This window comes from Coturnix japonica, chromosome 6 (genome assembly GCF_054131305.1).
Source record: "Coturnix japonica strain WE chromosome 6, WE-NBRP24, whole genome shotgun sequence".
Classification (NCBI taxonomy): domain Eukaryota; kingdom Metazoa; phylum Chordata; class Aves; order Galliformes; family Phasianidae; genus Coturnix; species Coturnix japonica.
The window spans coordinates 17,165,427-17,190,878 of record NC_140668.1 but is presented as its reverse complement, the minus strand read 5'-3'; the positions used below and the strand labels follow the sequence as shown (position 1 = coordinate 17,190,878).

General features: G+C 46.9%; 2 protein-coding genes across 2 annotated transcripts; one reads left to right on the top strand and one right to left on the bottom strand.

Annotated features, from left to right (window-relative positions):
* Window positions 1-17,800: 17,800 nt before the first annotated feature.
* Window positions 17,801-19,239, top strand: LOC146760401 (olfactory receptor 10AG1-like). The gene is made up of 2 exons (XM_085551428.1): window positions 17,801-18,753; window positions 19,041-19,239. The coding sequence occupies exons 1-2, from the start codon at window positions 17,801-17,803 to the stop codon at window positions 19,237-19,239; spliced, it is 1,152 nt and encodes a 383-aa protein (XP_085407554.1).
* Window positions 19,240-23,346: 4,107 nt separating this feature from the next.
* On the bottom strand, window positions 23,347-24,309 carry LOC146760400 (olfactory receptor 4N5-like). Its single transcript, XM_085551427.1, has one exon. The coding sequence runs from the start codon at window positions 24,307-24,309 to the stop codon at window positions 23,347-23,349; it is 963 nt and encodes a 320-aa protein (XP_085407553.1).
* Between the last annotated feature and the right edge of the window lie 1,143 nt (window positions 24,310-25,452).

Below are 25,452 nucleotides of genomic sequence, written 5' to 3'. Positions count from 1 at the left end.
AGGTAACCAATAGAGGGGCCCTGCCCTCATTCAAGGGAGTGGAAGGGATAATAGAGTTTATTGGACTGTGTGGATTTGATGGCCTAGCACATCAGAACCACAGAAATATAAGGCACTGGTGGATACTGGTGCACAGTGCACCCTAATGCCCTCCAGTCATGAAGGGACAGAATCAATCCATATTTCTGGATATCTCTCAAGAATTGACTGTGTTGGAGGCTGAAATAAGCCTCACTGGTAGAGACTGGAAAAAACATCCTATGTGAGTGGTCCAGGGTTTCCGTTCATACTTGGTATTGAGGATACCTCAGAAGAGGGCATTTCAAGGATACTAAGGGGTATCACTGGGCCTTTGGAATCGCTGCTGTAGATATGGACAACATTAAGCAGCTGTCTGTTTTGCCTGGCCTGTCAGAGGACCCGTCTGTTGTGAGGCTGCTACGAGTAAAAATAAAAGAGCAGCAGGTACCGATTGCTACAAAGACAGTGCACAGACGGCAGTATCGCACCAACAGGGATTCCTTGCTCCCCATTCATGATTTGATTCGCCAGTTGGAGAATCAGGGAGTGATCAGTAAAACTCACTCACCTTTTAACAGCTCCATATGGCCAGTGCGTAAAGCCAGTGGAGAATGGAGGCTGACAGTAGACTACCGTGGCCTGAATGAGGTCACACCCCCACTGAGTGCTGCTGTGCTGGAGAGCAAATAATTCAAATTCTTCTATGAGCCAGTTTTGCTATTAAGTGAAGCAAAGTAAAAGGGCCTGCCCAGGAAATTCAGTTCTTAGGTATAAAGTGGCAGGATGGATGTCATCACATCCCAACAGTGATTGACCAAATCACTGCCATGTCTCCACCAACTAGCAAGAAAGAGACACAATCTTTCCTGGGTGCAGTGGGCTTTTGGAGGATGCACATTCCAAACTACAGCCTCATTGTAAGCCCCCTTTATCAGGTGATGCAGAAGAAGAATGATTTTGCATAGGGCCCAGAGCAGCAGCAGGCTTTTGAACAGATTAAACAGGAGATAGCCTGTGCCGTGGACCTGGGGCCAGTACAGACTGGACAGGATGTAAAGAACATCCTCTATACTGCTGCTGGAGAGAAAGGTCCCACTTGGAGTTTGTGGCAAAGAGCCTCAGGAGGGACCCAAGGCTGACCCCTGGGATTCTGGAGCTGAGCGTACAAGGGGTCTGAAGAGTGCTACACTCCAACTGAGAAGGAGATCTTAGCCACGTATAAGGGGGCTCGGGCTGCTTCCGAAGTAGCTGGTACTGAAATGCAGCTCTTTCTGGCACCTCGACTGTCAATGATGAACCGGATGTTGAAAGGGGAGGTTCCCTCCACCCATCATGCTACCGATGCCACCTGGAGCAAGTGGATTGCACTGATTAGACAACAAGCGCGGATGGGGAACCTCAATCGTCCAGGAATTTTAGAAGTGATCATGAACTGGACTGAAGATAAAAAGTTTGGAACATCACCAGGAGAAGAGGTATCATGTGCTAAAGCGGCCCCACCATACATCGAACTACCAGAAAATGAAAAGAAATATGCTCTTTTCACTGATGGATCATTTCATATTGTAGAGAAGCATCGGAGATGGAAAGCTGCTGTTTGGAGCCCCACACGACAGGTCACAGAGGCCACTGAAGGTAAGGGAGAATCAAGTCAGTTTGCAGAGGTAAAAGCTGTCCAGCTGACCTTAGATGTGGCTGAACGGGAGAGGTGGCCAATGCTTTATCTTTATACTGACTCATGGATGGTGGCAAATGCCTTATGGGGGTTGTTACAGCAGTGGGAACAAAATAACTGGCAACGGAGGTGTAAACCTATTTGGGCTGCTGAACTGTAGAAAAACATAACTGCTCAAAAAAAAGATATGATTGTAAAGGTGTGTCACGTGGATGCACACTTGCCCAAGAGTCGGGCTATTGCAGAACAACAAAACAACCATCAGGTAGATCGAGCTGCCAGAATTGAGGTGGCTCAAATAGACTTGGACTGGCAGAACAAGAGTGAATTATTTCAAGCTTGATGGTTCCATGAGACCTCAGGCCATCAAGGAATGGACATAACATATAATTGGGCTAGAGACTGAGGGGTGGACTTAACTATGGATGCTATTGCACTGGTTATTCATGACTGTGAATCATGTGCCATAATTAAACAAGCCAAGAATATGAAGCCTCTCTGGGGGGATGGCCAAGGCAAAAGTATAAATATGGGGAGGAGTGACAGGTGAATGATGTCACCTTGCCAGGATCTCATAATGATAAGCGTTTTGTGCTTACCATGGTGGAAGCAACCACTGGGTGGCTTGAAACATATGCAGTACCCCATGCTACTGCCAGAAACACAATATTGGGTTGTTAGAAACAAGTCCTATAGAGACATGACACCTCAGAAAGAACTGAGTCTCATAATGGGACACATTTCAAAAATTCCCTTAATAAATACTTGGGCCAAAGTTCATGGCATTGAGTGGATTTATCATATCCCCTACCATGCACCAGCTTCTGGTATAATTAAAAGATATAATGGGGTGTTGAAAACTATGTTGAAAGCAATGGGTGGTGGAACACTGAAGCACTGGGAAAAGCATTTGCATGTGGTGCAAGGATGCTGTAAAAGTTCATATCCCACATGTGCCCTGTGTCTCATCACAGGATGTGGGGTGTGAGAAGGGCCCAGTCTGAACAAGCAGACAATCCCAGTGAAACTCTGAACTTCAGATCTCTCAGTTCCAGTGCCCTCCTTTGCACACTCTCCCAGAGTTTGATGTCCTTTATGTTCTGCATTGCCCAGAAGTGCACCCAGGGCTCCAGGTGAGGCTGTAGCAATGCAGAGCAAAGAGGGACAAACCTTTCTCCCACCCAGCAGGCAATAAATTGCTTGATGCACTTTAGGGGACCGTTGGCCTTCTTGGCTGGCTGGGCACACTGCTGACTCACTTAAAATTTTATGTTGAGCAGGACCCCCAATGCTTTTCAGTCAGACGTCTCTCATGTGTCCAATATACAGACAGTGTTTATGTCCAGGGTTGCCCCTACCCAGGTGCAAAATCAGGCACTTGTTCTTGTTATACGTTATGCACTTGGTGCTTAGTACCAACTGGTACCCACTTCTCTGACTTGTCCACATCTCTCTGCAAGTCCTCTCCACCCTCAGTGGAGGCAACAGCACCTCCTCATCTGGTCTCACCAGCAAACTTGCTCAGAACGTCTTCTAGTCCTGCATGCAAGTCATCTGCATAAACATGAAAGGAAACTGGCCCTAAAATGGAACCCTGGGGAACTCTGGAAGTGACCATCTACCAGCCCGATGGAACCCACTGACTATAATCCTTTGGGACAGAACTACTAGCCAACTGCTCACCCACCACTGCTGGTGAACCTGAAAGGCAAAATGTCAGCGTGCTGGGACAAACAGACAAACACCAATATATTTACATATAGCTGCGTCAATTTATTGCCCGAAAAGCCATGATTTTATAGGAGACAGACAAGGGTGTCCAAAAATCACACACGCTAATTGGAGGAAAGCTACTGCAATAACAACCCTATAACCCCCCTTCAAAGCCACGAGCCATTCATTCTTTTCCTAGAGATGTCCTTTGTTCTCATGCTGTTTATCCTGCTCCGCAGCTGCTGCTCTGTAAAATTCTTCTTGTATTACAACACACCACGTTCTGTTTCTGTCTAGCTGTATGCAGGAATTTCTGTCCAGAAGGGTGCTGGAGAAATAGTATCAAAAGCTCTACTGAAATCCTCAAGGATTACATCAACTGCCTTCCCTTGTTCAGCTCAATGGATAAAGGTGTCATAAAAAGACCTGAAATTAAATAGGACCTTCCCCTCTGTATCTTGTGTTGTCTGTGACCTGTCCTTCAGTTGTTTTTCCATAACTCCCACCATCATTTTCTCCATAATTTTACCAAGCACTGTAGTGAGACTGACAGGTCCATAGTTCCCCTTGTAATCTTTCTTGCTCTTCCTTACGATAAGACAACATTTGCCAGCTTCCTGTCAACTGGTATGACCCTAGATTTATTAGATGCCATTGAAATGCGAGCCCAGAGCATGCTAAAGTGTCATCAGTGCAAGAACGTAGATGTGCCATAGCTTTGCAATGCCTTGAAATCCAGACTATGCCACAGATGGAGCAGAGAGGAAGATCTGCCTCTTCTGTTCTGAGCTCATCCTTTTGATAAGCTGAATATCACTACATACTCCATGGGGACAGGTGCAAAAGACACACTGGGTGCCCTAAGCACGGGGCTGTGGTGGTATTTAGGATGGCCAAGAATACCTCCCTTCTGGCCCTCAGCTGATGCTCCAGAAGGAGGTGTCTATCTCATAGATTTTCCATCACAGTTTACAAGCACTAGCACAAAACTAGGATCACCCAAGGCACCTTGGGCATCACTGAGAGTCTGTGTACGAGCAGTGCAGTCCCTGTGGATTCAGATGAGGGACTCACACACAGACACCTCACTGTGCACATCTGAACTCAGCTAGGTGAACTTGCAGCCCCCGTGGTTCTTTGAAAAACTGATCCCAATTCAGCCCCAGGGTTTCCATCTGAGGATGAGATGCCTAACGCTAGAATAAGGATGGGATGGTCTGTTGATAACAGGACAAATGGAAATGGATTTAAATTAAAAAGGGGAGACATAGGTTAGATGTGAGGAACCTATATTTTTACACAGCAACACTGGAAAAAGTTGCCCTTAGAGGCTGAGCATGATGATGGATGGGATCCTGGGTTTACTCTGGGTTTACCCTCACATCAATCCAGGTTTCTACTCATACTTTTCTCTAGGTGAACTCTCACTTTACTCAAGGTTTTACTCACAGTTTACCATCAGGGAGTGTGATCGGGAGATGGGCTGGTGGAGTGACTTGCTGGCATCCCCGAGGGAAGGCTGCCAGGCAGATACCCCCAGAAAAGTGGTTGACTCCCTGCCCTGTCACAGTCAGACAGACCTGACTGATGAGGAGGGTTGGAAGAGAGTCCCAACTCAACATCACAGGAGCCCCCCCATGCCTGCCTAGCCCTCGACCCCTGATCCATCTAAGCAACAGATTTGACACTCTGAAATCTGAAGGAGATAAGAATGGGGAGGCAATGGAGGATCTGCCTAGGAGGGAACCTAATGCAAGGCAGTCACTACCAAGCCTTGTGACTTCCTCTGCCATGAAAGAAAGAAGGGTGGCCGTGGTGGGTTCTCAGAGGAATAGAGGGCCCCATTTGCAGACTGGACCCGAGTTGTCAGGAAGTCTGCTGCCTTCTTGGCTGCAGGTCAGGGACATAACAAGGAAACTCCCAATGCTGGTTAGGTCCACTGATTATTTTCCACTACTCATAGTTTAGGTGGGCAGTGATGAAATTTCTTAGATAAGACTACAAACTATAAAAAGAGATTTCAGGAATTTAGGCCATTTAGTTCACAAAGTGGGAGATCAAGTGATTTTTTGTTCTATACCTTCAGGGGCAGTGAGGGACACAGAGCAGGCTTGGAAAGCAAAGCAATGAACAATTGTCTCAGAGGTTGGTACTGAGCCAGAAACTTTGAGTTCTTTGATCACAGGACAGTTTACTTGGCCCATGGTCTGTTATCCATGAATGGAACCCAACTGTCTCAAAGGGGGAAGTGAATCCTAGCACAGACGGTAGCGGGGCTTATCGAAAGAGCTTTAAACTAGCTACGATGGGGGAGGGGACAAAACAGGGCTTACCAGATATAAGCCTAGGGAAATGCTGTTTGAGCTGGGAGAGAGGCAGATGCCTCAGCTGAAGTGCGTCTACACCAACGCACGCAGCTTGGTCAACAAGCAGGAGGAGCTGGAAGCAACTGTGCATCTGACAAACCATGACCTAGTTGCTATTACTGACCCATGGTGGGACCACTGCCATGACTAGAGTGCTGTGATGGATGGTTACAAGCTCTTCAGAAGGGATAGATGAGGAAGGAAGGGTGGTGGTGTGGCCCTTTATATTAAAGAGAGTTTTGATGTTGAAGAGCTTGGGCTTCAGAATGAAGTGCATGTTTGTAAGGATCAGGGGAAAGGCCTGTAAGTGTGACATCTTGCTAAAGGTTTCTTATAGACCGCCTAATCAAGATGAATTGATGGGTGAGGCATTCTATGAGCAGCTTACTGAAGTCGCACGATCGCCAGCACTCATTCTCTTGGGAGACTTCAACCTCACTGATATATGCTGGGAATATAATAAAGAGCAGAGGAAGCAGTCCAAGAGGTTTCTAGATTGTATGGAAGACAGCTTCCTTACGCAGCTGGTATGAAGTCCTACCAGGGGTGGTTCCTTGCTAGACCTGCTCTTCACTAACAGTGAAGGACTGGTAGGAGTTGAGAAGGCTGTGGACTGTCTTGGGCAGAGTGGCCATGAAATGGTAGAATTCTCTATTCTTGGAGATGTCAGAAGGGTGACTAGCAAAACTACTATCCTGAACTTCTAGAGGGCGGACTTTGACCTGTTCAGGACACTTGTAGCACGGGTCCCTTGGGAGTCGCTCCTTATGGGTAAAGGGGTCCAGGAAGCCTGGACACTCCTCAAGATGGAAATCTTAAAGGCACAAGATCAGGCTGTCTCTCAATGCCATAAGGTGAGCCATAGGGGAAGAAGACCAGTGCAGATGAACTGGGAACAATTGTTGAGACTCAGGAAGAAAAAGAGAATCTACGCCCTCTGGAAGAAGGGGCTGGGTACTTGGGGAGATTACAAGGAAGTTGCTAAGGTATGCAGGGAGGAAGTTAGGAAGGCACATTACTTCCCTGTCCCTTAATCCATGCCCAGAGCTTCTCAGCCATGTCACTGCCAACTGTAAGCTCCATGCAGAGTTCAAGTGGGACACAGAGGGCACAGCCTTCTGCTGGGTGGATGCAAGTGTTGGTGGAACCAGATGGGACAAAGCCCTCCCACCATGCCCTCCTGGGAAAATGGCCACCCCAAGAATGGCAGTCTGCCTCCTCCATGACCCCATCTGAAATGCTCCTGCACTGATTGATTAAAGGGCTTTAAACCAGGTCCAAAGGGCGAAGGGAGGGGAACTGGATGTGACAGAGAAGGGCTGAGGGATGTTGTTGCTGTTGGAGATTGCAGGGAAAGCCTCTGAGTTGTTCCATAGGACTGTGTGAGGATTCCTCAGAGTAAGTCTTGTTGCAAATACCCCGTCCTAAATCTTATTGTGAACCCTCTGGGGGTAACCCCAACCTCCTGCTGCCCAGAAGTGCCTGCAGACCAGTGCAGGTAGCATGAGAAATAAATGGGACAACTCAAGAGAAAACCACAGAGCATTTCCTTTCGTGCAGGCTGCTGCTTCTGAGCAAGGCTCTGAACACCAGTACCACGGTGTAGATGCAAGGCCCAGCCAGGCAAAATCAAAACATGCTTCTGGAAGGGGATGCATTCTGAAGAGTCGTTACACTAATGAGAGGACCACAAACATTCACTCAGCTAACTCCAAATCTCTGTGCCTTTGCAGGCCTAGGGTCTTGTTTGTCTCACAGAGACATGGTGGGATGGTTCCCACCTCTGAACTGTAGCAAAGTAGGTACTGACTCTTCATTATGATTAGGCAATGAAGATGAAGAAAGGCTGCTGCCATCTGTGAGAGTGCACTGAGCTCTGCCTGGGGATGGCAGAGGAGCCAGCTGAGAACTGATGGAAAAGGCACAAAGAGGAGAGCGGCAGACTCTGTTCCTTGCTTCCTGATCAGGAAGAACAAGAGAAGGGGGACAGGCAGGTGCTTGAGTTACAGCTGAGATGGAATTGTTTTCTTCAGACTGTCTGCTCTGGTGCAGTGTTTTGGTTCTAGGAGAAAAACCATTGATAACACTTTGATGTTTACAGCTGCTGCTAAGCAGTGTTCTACAGAGCCAAGGCCATGGTCAGTGGAGGGCACATGGAGCTGGGAGGGAACAGAGTGAGGACAGCAGACTGATAGTGGCCAAAGGGACATTTTGTACCACCTGAAAGCAAGCAGAAATTGTATTGAAAGGGGTGGGAGTCCATCTCAGTCTCTTCACTGCCCAGGGCCCAGCTGAGCATCAGTCTGGTTGTGGCGAGCAAGTGCTTGTGCATCAGTTATTACATATTATTCCATATCAATGGATATATAGTGATAACTATTACTCCTCTCCTTTTATCTCTCTTAGTAAATTGCTTTGTTACAACCCACAAGTTGTACTTTTTTTCCCAATTCTCTTCCCCATCCCACTGGGAATGGGGCAGTGCACAAAGCACTGTGCGCTGCTGAGCCACATGTTGGGTTCAACAACCACATCATTCTGGTGCCCAATATGAGGCTCAAAGGGTTGAGATAACAGCACGGATATCCAGAGCGGACAGGGTTTGTGGGAGCTGGAGAACTGCTGGCCATGATGCCGATAGTTTCCCCATTTGTGGAGCTTGCTGAGTCTTCTCATGAAGCTGCTTTTGCATTGCACAGCTCCTTGCTTGCTGCTTGTTTTCCCTGCTGCATTATTTGTCAACTCTGGATTCTGGATTAGGGTATTTATTTTGCTATGCTGTTTGACCTCGTTTTTATCATGATAAAATTGGCAGCTGACAAAGTGAAGTTTTGTGCACATTCAGCTCTCTGGTCATCTTTGGGTTTTGGAAGTAATATTGTTGGTATGATTAGAAATTATACATTTTATATTGTCTTCTCTGGGAGCCCAGGGGTGTTCAAGAAGTGACTGGATGTTGTGTTGAGGGATGAGGTTTAGTGGGAGCTATTGGTAATAGGTGAACGGTTGGACTGGATGATCTTTTAGGCCTTTTCCAACATTGGTGATTCTATGAATCTTGATTGAGGTTAAACAATTATTCAGGAATATCAGTGAGAGATCTGTTTCAAGGTGAGAAGGCTCTGCATGGCAGGGGGTGTGGGACGGTCTGGGCAGCTGGCTGGGCACCCCCAGGCCTTTGGAACTTCATCTCTGAGCAACTGCAGGATCCTGAGAAACTGGTAGAATATTGGGGGCAGGTCTGCTGTGGCACTGGTAACCCCCAAGGAACACAAATGACTGCAGTGTGCCAGATCCAGAGAGCTGGATCTGCTGACAGTGCTGCAGCCTCTGCAACTCCTGGCACAGACCCTGCAGCAGCTCCAAGGTTTTGCTACATGTTCTGCAGTTGCTCCATGCTCTGGGACAGATCCCCCTGTCACTCCACCCCTCATATGAGCTCAGCAGTCACTCCTGCTACAGGTCCTGTAGCTATTCCAAGTATTGCTATAAGAAAATGAAACAAATTCCCCCCAAGGGAGGAAATACAGCCCTGTGGTGGCTCCAACCCCTCCAATGAGCCCAGTGGCAGCTCCAACTTAGTCACAGTTCCTGTGGTGATTCCAGCTCTGGCAATGAACTCTGAGGTCACTTCAACTCCTGCAACAGCCCGACAGCCACTTCAGCTCCTACAGTGAACCCTGTGGCTGTTAAAACCCCTGCAACTAGTCGTGGACTTGCAAACAGATATGCATATGTATTAGTATCTGTGCATATATGATTGCAACTGCATATCTTGTATATGTGTGAAAATATACTAAATATATTATATGTGTATGAATACATTTGTCATAATTATTATCCTTTTCTTTTTATCCTTGTCTCAACCCATAAAATTTAAACCACAGCACTGTCCTGAGACGCTTAAGGATTTCCTTGGGGCTATTCAATCTGATCTGGTCACACAGTGAAGAGCACCTGAAGATCTCAAGGTTTTCTCAGGGAGCAGCTCCTGAGGCATATTCCTTACACCAGCTTTGGAAGAGGCCTCCCTCCAGTTCTCTGGTCCTGCACTAAAGGGGCCCTCTTGTTATGGCAGTGCCAGCAAGGAGACCAGCTCTGACAGACCTGTTCATATTGCCGGCCACTGACTGCAGCCCTGGATTGCTGCTGTAGAGGCAACAGGACTGTCGTGAGACACACAAGACCTTCAGGACTGCACAAATGAGAGGGCTCGGGAGCACTGTGGTAGTGTAAAGAGATCAGAAATGAAAAGAGCACATTGAGCTGCTGTCTGTGGCTGTACCTCCCCAAATCCAGACAAAATAGGAAAAAAGAAAAGCTAAGTAAAAGTCTATTTTGAAACATTTTTAGGTATACTTTAACGTATTCGGGGAATCTGGATACATATTTACATGAGCTCCTAAAGTGACAAAATGGAAATTGGGTAGGAAAGAAGTGAAATGCATTTTTATTTGTAAGTTCAATAACATTTTTTTTGCACGTTGCTATATCTCACATAATCAAACAATCAAAGATGCATAAAACATGAAGAACCATCACTGGGAATCGTATGAGGAAGTTGTGCATTTTATGGAAGCTGGAATAGTGCTTATTGTAACACCTTCCTGAGAGCGTGCTTGATCTCCCTGTTCCTCATGCTGTAGATAACAGGGTTCAGGGTTGGAGGAACCACTGCATACAAAACTGCCACTGTCAGATCCAGGAGTGGGGAGGAAATGGACGGGGGCTTCAGGTAGGCAAAAAAGCCAGTGCTGAGAAATAGGGAGACCACAGCCAGGTGAGGGAGGCATGTGGAGAAGGCTTTGTGCCGTCCCTGCTCAGAGGGCATCCTCAGCACAGCAAGGAAGATCTGCACATAGGACACCACTATGAAAACAAAGCAGCCAAAGGCTAAGCTGGAACCAAAAATGAGAATCACAATTTCCCTGAGATTTGATTCTGAGCAGGAGAGCTTGAGGATCTGGGGGATTTCACAGAAAAACTGGTTGACAACATTCCCATGGCAGAGAGGCAGTGAAAACGTACTGGCAGTGTGCAGCAGGGAATTGAGAACCCCAGTGCCCCAGGCAGCTGCTGCCATGGTGGCACAAGCTCTGCTGTCCATCAAGGTCCCGTAGTGCAGGGGCTTGCAGATGGCAACGTAGCGGTCATAGGACATGCTGGTGAGAAAGGAACAGTCTGCTGAGATGAAGAAGAGAAGGAAAAAGAGCTGTGCAGCACATCCTGTGTAGGAGATGGCCCTGGTGTCCCAGAGGGCGTTGGCCATGGCTTTGGGGAGAGTGGTGGAGATGCAGCCCAGGTCGAGGAGGGCCAGGTTGAGGAGGAAGAAGTACATGGGGGTGTGCAGGCGGCGGTCGCAGGCTACGGCTGTGCTGATGAGTCCATTGCCCAGGAGGGCAGCCAGGTAGATGCCCAGGAAGAGCCAGAAGTGCAGGAGCTGCAGCTGCCGCGTGTCTGCCAACGGCAGCAGGAGGAACTCGCTGATGGAGCTGCTGTTGGACATCTGCTGTTGTTCCTGGGCTTGAAGTCCTGCTCAGAGTGCAGAAGATAATGACAAGTCCAGACCATTCTCAGAGACACTCCTCCTGCTATACTATGAAATGTTTTCATTCTCCTACAACAGTGTACATTTAGCACCATTACTTGCATTTAATTTCATGTAGATCAGCATTCCTTAAGTAGAAGCAGCATATGGAGCTCTAAGCTTCCTCTTATTTTCTTATCCCTTCTCCCTGTATATTTTCATCTGTTTCATGTCTCATATCTTTACCCCAAGTGTCCCCCTTTGTGCCCCCTACCCCAGCATCTGTGACTTTCAGTTTCAGTTAGAAAATGCTGCCTGATTGTAGGATAAGTGAATTATTCATGCCTACAGAAAATGATGTTAATTACAACTGGTTCCATCTTCTGAGAAAGGGGGGACTGAATGCACATCACGTCTGTCTGTTCAGGCCACAAGCAATTTATTGAAGAAAAATTCACAGATCTCTGATAGCTCCTTTTAGATTTCTGTTTCCAATCCTCTTTTCCTCAGAACAGGAAATGGAAACCTCCTGCCGTGGCACTCCTCTTGCAAAGTACCTTAAAAAACAATCCGTTGTGCAGTGGAGCTGTGATCCCCCTCCCCAGGCACCAGCTGTGGCAGCACAAGCCCTGCTGGGGGGCTCCTTCCCCCCACACGTCTCCCCTGGGCAGCTCCCCGGGCAGGCTGAGTGCTGAGCCTGGCAGGCGGCAGAGTCCCATACCCGGCACACAGCCCCTGGGGCACAGCAGGGACCCTGCTCTGCAGGACAGCCCTGGGCACCCGCCTGCAGCCCCGGCTGCACAGCCTGCAGCCGTGCTGGGAAATGCAGCCCTCAGGGCTGTGCTCTGATGCTGCAGCACGGTAGCCCTCAGCTGGAGCAGAAGGCTTTTAACACAGTAAAGAAACATGCAGTGCCTGCAGCCCGATCTGCTACGGGATGTCCCCGATTTGGTGATCCCTCCAGGAAAATCAGCTGCATTGCCTACTGCAAGGCACTTACCATTCTGTTGATCTGTTATCAGTGCTCCTGCAGTCCGTTTACAGCAGGTTCACGCTGTACAAACACAGTAAGCTCTCTCTCCCTTTCTTCTATCCTCATGTGAATTACTGCTCAAGCCCCAGCCCTGCTGTGCTGCGCACAAGAGATGCTCCTGGGCACAGCATTCTCTCTACAACACTTCCCACTTTTATGAGCTCCCTGTATCCCAGAAGCCCAGCCCAATTCAGTAACAGATTATGTCATTTTTTATCCTTCCCACTGATCTCCCCTGTGGTGTCCCGGGGTATTCATGGCCAACAGCTCCTGAAAGACAACAGCATCATGACAGTACATTAAAATCTGTTGAATTAAACACCAGATTTCTAGTGGTCAGTGACTAATTCCAGACATGTGCTGAGTCATCCCAGAGAGTGTTTGCTCAAAGAGGGCACTCATACAAAGACGGGATATCAGAGAATAATAGAATCACCAAGGTAGGAAAAGACCTAAAAGATCATCCAGTCCAGCTGGTCACCTATCACCAATAGCTCCCACTAATCCATGTCCCTCAACACAACATCCAATCATTCCTTGAACGCCTCCAGGGTCACTGAATCCACCACCTCCAACCTAGGAAGTCCATTCCAGGTCCCAAAGTTCAGGACGTGGCATTTGGTCTTGGTGAACCTCATCCCATTGGCTTCAGCCCAGCTCTCCAGCCTGTCCAGATCCCTCAGTAGGGCCTTGCTAACTCCAGGAAGATCCACACTCCCAGCCAATTTGGTGTAATTTGCAAACCTACATAGGATGCACTCAGTGCCCTCATCCAGGTCATCAATAAAGATACTGAAGAGGACAGGCCCCAGCACAGACCCCTTGGGAACACCAGGTAGACACACAGATGGGCGTCCAGGCTGGTCTTGAATATCTCCAGAGAAGGAGACTCCCCAACCTCTTGGGCAGCCTGTTCCAGGGCTCTGTCACCCTCACTGTAAAGATGTTCTTGCACACATTTGTGCAGAGCTTCCTATGCTCCCCTTTCTGACCATTTCCCCTTGTCTTGTCTCCACACACTGCTGAAAAAAGCCTGGTCTCTCCACTTTGACCCCACACCTCAGATATGAGCACTGACATGAGAGCAGCCCCCTGCACCTTTCCCCTGCGAGCAGAGCATAGCAGAGCAGAGACACAGTCCCCATGTATCATGCAGTGTTATTCTGCTTACCAACAGAAGAGGCCAGTCTTTCTCTATGCTCCATCTGTGGCATACTCCAGAGTTCAAGGCACTGCAAAGCTATGGCACATCTATGTTCTTGCAATGATGACACCTTAGTATTCTCTGGGCTCTCATTTCAATGGCATCTAAATAAATCCATGGTCATACAAGTTGAAGAGAAGCTGGCAAATGTTGTCTCATTGTAAGAAAGAGCAAGAAAGATGACAGGGGCAATTATGAACCAGTCAGTCTAACTCCAGTGCCTGGTAAAATTATGGAGAAAGTGATTGTGAGAGTGATTGAAAATCACCTGATGGACAATTGTTTCATTGGTCACAGTCAACACAAGATCCCAAGGGGCAGTTCCTGTTTAACTATAGGTCTTTTTATGACAATGTTAGTGAATTGGTTGACCAAGGGTTGACAGTTGATGTTATCCTTGAGAATTTTAGTAGAGATTTTAAGACTATTTCTCACAGAACCCTTCTGGACAGAATGTCCTGTATACGGCTAGACAGAAACAGAATGTGGTGGGTGAGCAGTTGGCCAGTAGGTCAGCCCCAAAGGATTATAGTCAATGGGTTCCATCAGCCTGGTAGATGGTCACTATCAGGGTTCCCCAGGGCTCCATTATAGGGCCACTTCTATGTTTTTGTGGATGACTTGTGTGCAGAAATTTTTGCTTATGTTCGCTGATGATAGCAGAGGAGGAGGTGCTGTTGCCTTGACTGAGGGTGGAGAGGACTTGCAGAGAGATGTGGACAAGTCAGAGAAGTGGGTACCAGTTGGTACTAAGCACCAAGTGAATAAAGTCTAACAAGAACAAGTGCCTGATTGTGCAACTGGGTAGGGGCAACCCTGGACATAAACACAGAATGTATACGGGACACTGGAGAGAGTTCTGACTGAAAAGGACTGGGGGTTCTGGTCAAAATCTAATTGAATGTGAGTCAGCAGTGTGCCCAGACAGCCAGGAAAGCTAACGGTCCCCTGGAGCACATCAGGCATTTTATTGCCATCTGGGTGAGGAAAAGGATTGTCCCTCTCTGCTCTGTGCAGCTCCAGCATCATCTGGAGCACTAGGTGCACTTCTGGGCAATGCAGAACATGGGACATGAACTTGACAGTATCATTGCACCTAATACAGAGCCTGGGATCTTCTGTCCCCATGTCTTTCATTAAACATCATACAGATCTCCATCCCACTGCCCCAGGAAGGGCCCTGAGCCAACATGAGAGACAGGATCTCCCTGCCAAGGGTCTGGGAATCAGGGCTTGTCCTGTTTGCTTCTTAAGACAAAGGAGGATTTTCTTAGCATCAGAGCCACCATGACAGTGCCTTTGCCTGACTGGAGTAATGGCTTCCAATTATCTGCTCTAATTAGTGCCTTGGGAAGCTTGCTTGCTAATGGCCCTCAGTGGGCCTATTAATACTCCAAGAAACTTCACTGTTGCTTCTGACTTTGTCTTGCTGAGTTCTTTGTGCAAACTTCTGTCTGCACTGGAGGTTGACGGACTTAGCAGCAAATACACCCTGGGGCCCATTCTAACCTTAAAGAGCCTCTTGTGCCTTGTACCTTCCTGTTATCTTCTTCAGGTTTTCAGAACTTGTTCAGCAAAATGGAGAGTGCATAAAGAGCAAGAATCCAAAATTCAGTTATTGTATATTTTTTTATAGTTTGTTTTATACAGGAAGTAAAAGAAGCACTTTGCAACTGATGTCAATTCAGGATGTCCCCAGTGAGTTCTATTCTGTTTCGCTGTGGACAAAGTTCCTCCTCAATCTCCCCACCCCACTACTCACATTGGCCCCATGGCACTTGCATCAGTTTTCCTTACATCACTCTGCCGTCACCCGCTCAGTGTTAAACCTCCTTTGTACCAACTCCCACTGGCTTTCCACAGAGAACCAGCTGCACATGGAAAAAGAAAGAATTCTCTTTATTTATGTCCAACAAACAGAAGGAAAGGTGATGCAATTGAATGAACAGTAAAACACAGTGATCAACTGCATGCCGTGTCCAAGCTGCTTCTATTGAGGTTTATGTTTCTTAGGGAGTATTTCCACAAGAAATGAGTTAAACAGAGATAGGATGGGACAAATAGAATCACGGTGAAGGATTTGACAACAGACTTTGGAGGAATGGAGCAAATTCCAGTAATCTTCCTGGGATAAATCATCCAGGGATTTGGGAGGTATCAACTTAAAACTGAACAGGACTCAAGAGTATTTCACACTTTGAGTCGGGTTAACACGTTCTTATTGATTTCTATCTGTCATGGTTTAATAATTTTGTAATTTTTGCTATCAGTATTCCACATCATAACATCATATAAAGCATGAAAAATTTTACTGAATCTGCAACTTACAGAAGAAGACTACATCTCCCAGAGAACAACACGGTCAGAGATAGGTCACGGGACCTGGACTCTATATTAACTCTGTCGCAGACTGGACTGACGTCTTTCGAGTTCTGGCGTTCAGGGCAGTGTGTGGGAGCCTTCAGCCGTTCGCCTAGATTTCACAGTAGGCCTCTCGGTTACGGGACTCATTCTCTCTCCTATTTTGCTTGATTCGTTAGCTCAATTTTCAATTATATTGTATTATATTGTGTTATCCGGTATTTCGATATAGTATTTAGTAAATAAGTGTGCCTCCTTAGATCGTTGCCGCTGTTTTCTTTTCCTAATTAACTTTTTCCTTTCGGCCTAGGGACCCTCGTGGGCCCACGGCCCCTGTCACGGACGCAGGTGGATTTTTCGTTCAAACCGTGACAGATTTTGGTGGAGAATGCGGGCAAATTGAGTTGCTGTTTTTCTGTGTTTTCTTATGTTGCTCTTTTAGCTTTTAACAGAGCTACAAGTTTTTTTTCCTGTTAAGGAGCTATCTTAGGTTTGCGATTCTGCACCTGCGAGCTTGACCTTGAAAAGTCTATGCGGACTGCCAATACTCCGGTATATTTTATAAACATTTTTGAGCTTTGTTTTCTTTTACTTTTTGTCTCTCTATTGAAGAAAAAAAGGGGGAAAAAAAATGTTTTCTCTACTATATTTGTTTTACCAGGGACTGTGTGCCATTGGTTCCTTTTTTGAGACGCTCCGAACATATTGGGTCATGTTTAAGCTAGCCCATTGTGGGGCTCATTACAGTGCAGAAAGACCTAAAGAGCCATTTCCATCAAGTCTTCGAAGCCTGAACTGCTCCTTAGGGAGGTCTCAGTGTTGCAGATGAAGGTTTCAAGGATCACTGTCCACAAATGGATATGTCCTATTTAAGGATATTTTGTCTTACAGCAGGCACCAAGATGTCACCGAGTGCAGCACAACCCATGTGACACAGATGGCAGCTCTGCCAGGGAGAGTGAGGTACACAATTTCATATGAAAGGTTCTCCTCAGGAAACCCTGTTGGCTGGTTTGATGACATCTAAAACGAAATACTCAGGCTTTTGTAGCAGTCAAACTCTGAGCTAGTGAAATGTGATGAGGTCTGAGTTCCCAGGCTGCTCAACCAACAGCCTCCCTGCAATGCTACCCCCCAGCATGGGGGTAGCATTGGGGATCCAAGAGGGAAATGTAGTCAGTGACAGCTGATAACTGGAGTGTGACTTGAACAGGCAAAGATGGGAATGAACGGCGATGGAGGAGAATGAAGGCTGTGCAGGAGGAGGGATGCAGGGGCCAGATGCTTGTGGCCAGATGTGTGGTCAGTGCTGGTCCGGCTGGTTGTGTGGGAGGCATGGGAGGGAGCTGAGTCCCCTCCAGGAGCCAGGACTACAACCTCAGGATAAGATGCCTGAATGGATTCAGCTAAATCCTGTCCCTATGGAAGTTTAAGGGTGTCCTGCAGAGCCAGGATCCCTGCATCCCAGGGCTGTTTGCAGGGGCAGGGACTCAGCCGCCAGCCAGGCTCAGCACTCAGCCTGCCCGGGGAGCTGCCCAGGTAGCTGTAGGGAGATGTGGGGCGGGAAGGAGACCCCCAGCAGCACAGGGGCCTTTTGCCACTTGGGGTGCTGCATGAGGCTGAGGCTCACAGCTGCACTGCATGCTCGGGGCATTGCATAGGCAACTATTCTAGAAGGAGGACCAAACTTGGGACTTTCTGCCCCATACTCAACTGGTTGGTCCTGACTGCCATCTTGTATATTCCCACTGGACTGTATTAGGTTTCCATACCTTGATTCAGATTTTGGTCAAGCTCTCCTGATCCTGATGTCCATTTTGCACTGTTGTCTGTAGGCTGTCTGCTGGAGCTGTGCATGGCTGTGGATGGGCATTCTCTTTGTTAGAGAATGCCCATCTGAATGCTGTTGGTGTTGTTTTATGCAGAGAAAATGCTCCAAAGAAATATCCTGAAGAATCACACTGTTGGACCTGGATTTCTTCTGGATTTTTCTGATCCCCCTGGGCTGCCAGGATTGTGCTTCACCATCTTCCTGCTCATTTATATCACAGTTATCATTGGGAACAGCCTGGTTGTGCTGGTTACAGTGCTGGACTTAAGTCTCCGCAGCCCCATGTATTTCTTCCTGAGAAACTTGTCCTTCTTGGAGATCTGCTACACGTCAGCCACTCTCCCCAAAATACTTATGTGTTTCCTGACGGGAGATGTCCGGATCTCCTTCCTTGGCTGTGCTGCCCAGCTGTATTTCTTAGTTTTGCTGGGAAGCGCTGAGTGCCTCCTGCTTGCCTCTATGGCTTATGACCGCTATGTGGCCATATGTGACCCCCTGCGCTACAGTTTGTTGATGAATGGTGGGTTCTGTGTCAGACTGGTGGTCGGCTCATGGATGGTTGCTGTACCAATACAAGTGGGCCAGACCTACCAAGTGTTCACCTTGCCCTTCTGTGCATCCCATCACCTCCATCATTTTTTCTGTGATGTTCCCCCTCTGTTGGAGCTGGCCTGTGCAGATACTTTCTGGAGCTGGGTGACCCTGCACACTATCATCCTGCTTTTCGTCATCCTTCCCTTTTTCATGATTGTCGTTTCCTATGTTAGAATTATCAAGACTGTTCTGAAGATGCACTCTGCTCCGAGCAGACACAAAACCTTTTCCACCTGCTCCTCACACCTCATAGTGCTGACTCTATTTTTTGGCTCAGCCACAGTTGCGTACTTCAAACACCACTCAAAGGACTCTGCAGACACTGACAAATACCTTGCCCTGTTTTACATGATTCTGACCCCCATGTTTAACCCTGTCATCTATGGAATGAGGAATAGGGAAGTGAGAATCGCCCTGAGAAAACTCCTGTGGGGAAATTGATAGTGCAGAGTGGGTGAAATTACGACCCAATTGTTCCAATGAGCATTTGGCTGTTTGTGTGTTGGCATCCAGTTTTGGCTCAGACACCTCCAGATTGGGCACCTCCAGATTTGCTGCGCTGTCCCACAACCCACTGCATCTTCCAGAAGGAATCAAAGTTTATGTAGGATAGAGAAGGATGTGTGGGGATTCACTGTCACATCATCACAGGGCAGGAAATGAAGGATCCCTGCTCCCTGTCTTTTTGAGGTCTCTACGTTCAATTTTGCCCTAGTTACCATATTATAATGCATATTATCCTTCCTATGATTGCACTGTACCTCATTAATGGTATTCCAGTCAGAATTCTGCAGGTTAAAGAAGAAGGAATTCTCAGAGAACCACAGTTCGATCCAGCACACGACAATCCAACACCACACAGCATCCTACCTGCCCTGAATGACAGCTATGACGCATGGAGGCCAAAGGCATGAAGCCAATGGACACCACCGCCACTTTAGAGGGATGGGCCATAGACTGTGGGAATGATATCTATGTGTGTATATAAAACAAACAAACAAACAAGCAAAACAGGAAAGACGACAGCAGTTATTTGGAATGTATGGAAAAGCATTGAATCTGTAAGTGATACGGAATGAGGGGTGGGTACCATTCTGGGCTCAGTTGGGATGCTCTGACCTCAGGAAAAAAGCAGTGCTGGAACACCTCGATGTTTTCGCTGCTGCTGAGCAGTGTTACTTCAGTTCCTCAGCTTCATGCGCTATCCTTCCAGCCATGGGGGTTGAAATATTTGGGATGGGATGGCACCAGGAGCTGAGCTCAGCAACTCAAATGGATATTTCATTCCATATGACATAATGTGGAAAAAAAGCTTCTTTTGTAAATACATCAATATTCAAAAATTATTAACATCAGAATTTTATTATTTTATTCTCAACCCCCCCCAAAACAAACACACACACCCATATTATTTTTTCTGCCTTAGTAAAATTGTTTGTACCTCAACCCACAAATTCTACTTTGTTGTGGTCTTTCTAGTCCCTCCTTCATCCCTCTGGGAGGGGGAGAGAAAGTGAAGAGGAAGGGGAAGGGAAAGGTTGTCACAGTTTGAATGAAAAATCCACCTGCGTCCGTGACAGGGGCCGTGGGCCCCGCAGGGGCCCTAGGCTGAAAGGAAAAAGTTAATTAGGAAAAGAAAACAGCGGCAACGATCTAAGGAGGCACACTTATTTACTAAATACTATATCAAAATACAGGATAATAAAAATATAATACAATATAATTGAAAATTGAGCTAACGAATCAAGCAAAATAGGAGAATGAGTCCCATGACCGAGAGGCCTACTGTGAATCTAGGCGAAACAGCTGAAGGCTCCCACACACTCCCCTGAATGCCAGAATTCGAAAAGAGATCAGTCTGTTCTGCGACAGAGTTAATATAGAGTCCAGGTCCCGTGACCCATCGTGTTGTTCCCTGGGAGATGTAGTCTTCTTCTGTAAGTTGCAGATTCAGTAAAATTATTCATGCTTTATATGATGTTATGATGTGGAATACTGATAGCAAAATTACAAAATTATTAAACCATGACAAGGTGAAGGTGAAGAGAAGGGAAGGGAAGGGAAGGGAAGGGAAGGGAAGGGAAGGGAAGGGAAGGGAAGGGAAGGGAAGGGAAGGGAAGGGAAGGGAAGGGAAGGGAAGGGAAGGGAAGGGAAGGGAAGGGAAGGGAAGGGAAGGGAAGGGAAGGGAAGGGAAGGTTATTGACATTTGTTGGTGCTCAGTCCAGTTAGAGAGCTCTCTCAGTTTACTGTGGCATCAAAATAGAGCTCCTTCATTGTGTTCAACATATATCTCATATACTCACAAACAATAAATTTCTCTAATCAGCTAATTGGCCCTAAATTCTCCCAAACAACAGTGACAGAGGATGAAAGGTTTCTCAACTGTGAAAAGATTAACAGTGCATACAAAAGAACCTCCTGGTTATCCTTTGTCTTGCATTGCAGACTCCCAAGGCTTCACAGTGGTAAGGTCTGTCAAGGAATCTGTTCTGCTCTTTGATGACTCACTCTCAGTTACATCTTTGCACAACTCCAGAACTTTCAGTCTGCCTTTAAAAAATTTAAAATGAAGCTGAGATTATCTGCTGTTCTCAGCTGTACTTCAGACGACCACAGCTGCTTGCAGCAGGACATGTGTAAATGGATGGTGTTATTTTTGTTGGAAACACCCAAAAGGCAGATGTTCACTTCTGCTGAGGTATGTCGGTGGAGGACTCCTTCCACATAAGTGATTTCTGCTTGGTCTGTGCTTAGTTTGAAAAGCAAATCTTTAAATAAACCCTTGTCAGTTTTGCCATTTAGAAGCAATGGAAGCAAACACGTAATGACACTGTGCAGTATACTTATTTCTAATTACACTGGGGACAAAGGATCCAAAGAGACTTTAGCAGATCCTTTCCTCTCCAGTTCTGATTTGTCTCTATTCACCCTTCCTAAGGATGTGAAGTTTTGAGAAGGAAGTCTGGAATTTTCTTATTTATCTGACTTGGTCTGGAAAAATGTGCTGTCATTTGTGGTGAAAATCCATCAGTGGAATCCATTTGGATGTGGTGCTTGGGGACATAGTTTACAGGAGGGTTGTTATGATAGTTATTGAGTTATGGTAGTACAGTTGGTTTACAGCTGGACTTGAGGATCTTGAAGATCTTTTCCAACCTGAGCAATTCTATGATTCTATGAGGTGACTGGGATTTTGGATGAAGGAAAGGCTGTGACTCATTTGCCTTGACTTGTTCAGCCTGGAGAAAAGATGGCTGCAGGTTGACCACACTTCAGCCTTACTGTCCCTAAAGGGAGCCTATAAACAGGAGGGGAGTCAACTCTTTGAAAGGGTTGATAGCAGCAGCACAAGGCGAAATGGTTTGAAGTTGAAGGAGGGAAGACTGAGGTTGGATGTCAGGGGGAAGTTCTTTACTCTGAGAGAGGTGAGGTGCTGGAACAGCTGCCCAAGAGAGGCTGCGGATGCCCTGTCCATCCCTGGAGGTGTTCAAGTCCAGGTTGGATGGGGCCCTGGGCAGACAGGTTAGTGTTAAATGTGGAGTTTCTTGGTCCTGATTGCCACAGGGGGGGTTGGAGCTTCATGATCCTTGTGATCTCTTCCAACCCAGGCCATTCTGTGATTCCATGATTCTATGATTGGCACAACACCTTCCACAGCTGCCTTACCAACAAATTGTCTGGCTATTTTAAAAATTTTTTAAAATTATTTTTATTTTCATTTTTTATTTTTAATAATGCAGTGAAAAAGTGCATGGAAAATTGCCTGGACCAATTTCAAGAAGCAATTATCAGAGATGTGAAGGTAAGTAGGTGAGAACAAAGTAGTGGTGTCCATCAGGGCTGTGCTGCTTTATGTGTTCACTAAGGAGTGAATGCTGGAGGGCCATGCGCTCACAGGGAGCTTGTGGGGGAAACCCAGCTCAGGAGAGTGGTCAATATGTGGGAGGGGAAGGCTCATGTGCTAAATCCTACAGATACTCAGTTATTTCCCATGAGATTGGTCATATACTTTGAACAGGTTGTCCACAGTCCAAGCGATATAAACACCCCACTTCACAGCTGTACTTGGTTCTGTACTGCATGCAGTGCTACATGAAAACCGAGAGCACTGTGAGCTGTTGGGTGCAGTGCCTTCTGGGGTGTTATTGGAGGGCTTTGTGGGCAGAGGTATCTGGAGTTCACTCCACGTAGATGCTGCCCGAGGAAGTGACAATGTGTTGAGAAAAACACTCTTTCTGAAGACATATTTCCGAACAAAAGGGATTACTGGGGTGATCAGAGGCAGACAAAGAAGCAGACTGAAGGGCAAGCACAAGGGACATTGTAACAATGCTTTGTTACTCCTCAAAGTAAAAATGAAAGAATGGTTGGAGGAATATCAGCACTGTAAGGCTGTGTTTGCATTGCCTCCCATTTTCACCAAACAGCTGCCAGCTGGTTGCAGATTCAATAGAACTTTGAGGGCACATTGGAGTCACTTTGGGGTCACACTGAGGTAACTTTGGACACTTCAGGGTCACTTTGGAGTCACATTGGGGTCAGTTGGGGGTGCCTGCCTCATGCGGGTGGGTGTTTACTCATGGGAGGGGACAGGGCTTTGGGAAGAGAGGTGGGGCCTTATAGAGGCAGGCGTGGTTTTAAGGGGGTGAGTGTAGCTTTGTGGGTGGGGGTGGGGCCTAATAGAATTGACATGGCTTGATTGGGCGAGGCCCAGTAAGAAACCAATGACTGAGTCATGACGGAGCCCAGGAAGAAGGCAGAACCAACAGTGGGTGTCCAACTGGAAACTGAACTCTTGAATCAATGAATCGAGGCCAGCACTCCATGAAGGGCTCTATAAACCCTCAACATCCTCCAGATAATACCTAATAAGTTTATTAGATCCTTAATGATAATTTCATGGCGCAATGTCATCTCCTTTGTATGGGTTGGTTCTTCCCTGAATCACTCCGTATGGGTTTTAGTATCACCACAGGGCTTTATTTTATAGAAGACTTCCTGAAGGATAATGACTGTGACCTTCATTTGTTTACTCCAAAATGCTTCATAAAAAGTCCACACCACAGTGAGTATTTGTGGACAAACCTGCCTATAGAGCTTCTGATCTCCTTGTTGCACAGCGTGTAGATCATGGGGTTCATTAAAGGGAAAATGACCGTATGGAAAAGTGCAATGACTTTTTCCATTGGGACAGCCCGGAAAGGGAGGACGTAGATATAAATTGCTGGGCCAAAGGTGACCAAAACCACAACCATGTGGGAAATGCAGGTGGAGGTGATTTTGTTCTTGGCCTCAGAGGAGAATGCCCGGAGCTTCAACACTAGGGCTGCGTAGGAGATGAGGAGGAGCACAAAGCACACCACGAGGACAGAGCCGTTGTTGAGGAACATCAGCAGTTCCACTGTGTCAGTGTTGGCACAGGCCAACTTTGCCAGCTGTCGAACATCACAGAAGAAGTTGTCCAGGATGTTGGGGCCGCAGAATGGGAGAGTGATGGTAAGAGTAAATAGAATGATGCCGTGAATGAGGCCACCACCCCACGAAGCTCCAAGCAGGGTGCAGCGAACAGTCTTGTTCATGATCATGGTGTAGCGAAGGGGTTTGCAAATGGCAACGTAACGATCGTAGGCCATGGTCAAGAGCAGGAAGATTTCCGCTGCTCCAAGGAAGTGAAGAAACAAGAGCTGAGCCATGCAGCTGTTGTAGGAGATGGTCTTTGGGTTTGAGAATAAGTCAGCCAGCATTTTGGGTAGGGTGACAGAGCAGTAGCAGATATCCAGGAATGCCAGATTGGCCAGGAAAAAGTGCATGGGTGATCCCAGTTGGAAATCACCCCAAACTGTGAGAATGATGAGGACATTGCCTGGGAGAACTGCCATATAGAACAGCAGGAAGAAGGAGAAGAGAATGGACTGTACTCCGTGGCTGTGGGACAGTCCCAGCAGAACAAACTCTCTGACTGTTGTTAAGTTCTCGTGCTCCATTTGGACTCTCGTGAGTGCTGACAAACAGGAATAAATAAGCTAGTGCAAATATATTGCAATATTACAGCAACGTGGGCTGTACTTGCACTATGCACACCCTACGAGCATTGCTTGGTGTGATGGAACTCCATATGGGGAAATACTTGAAAGCTGGGAATGGAGATTCCCACTAAGGTGGGCGCTGTACTGCAATTGGGAGCTGAATGTCAGCACATGGTGGGATGGTCCATGTTTTCTCTCTCTGGGAACTGGCTCCAGAATTGATTCTAGGTTGTAGACCATCAGTGCAGTCTCCTGTAGTGCTGCTCTTTGTGGTCTGAGCTGATTTCTTACATCCCCAACAGCTGCAGAGGTCAATGCCATTCCTTTTCTCCCAAGCCTTACAAATCCACTCAGCTTTTGTGATGGGAGCACCAAGACTTACAGCAATTCCAACTCTGTGTGTAGAATCAGCCACCAGATGCACAGCATTGCAGCAGAAGCCCTTTCAGATAATTCTACCAAATGCATTTCTCTTCCTGGATGCTGTAAGCACAGCACTGAGTTCAACATCCATGCACAGTGCAGTGGACAACACGAGGAAGGTGGAGGCTCTAACATACTGTGCACAATGTGGGGCACATGGAGGCCTGATGACACGGCCGTCTGCTATGCTGAGGTTGGCAGAGATGAAATTTGAGAGGTCTGATACAAACAAGACAGTCTCACATTCCAGGCAAAGACAACCACCATTTTGTCCCCAAATTGTCCTGAAATGGCCCCAAATTGTCCCTAAGTTAACTCAAAGTGTCCCCTAATGTCCCAAAATGATCAAAATTGACCCCAAATTGCCCCAAATTACCCACAAATTGTCCCCATATGTCCACAAATGTTCACAAATTGTCCTGATTTACCACCAAAATGTCCACAAATTGACCCATACTTTCCACAAGTTGATTCAAATTGACACAAAATACCCTCTAAGGTCTCCAAAAGGTCTCCTAAAATTATCTCCAAATTGTTCCAAATTAACCCCTATTGTCTCCACATTGACCCCAAATCTCCTCTAATGTCCCCAAATTGTCACAAATTAATCAAAATTGACTCAAGATGTCCTTTCATATCCCAAAATTGGCCCATTACACCTAATTGTTCACAGACACA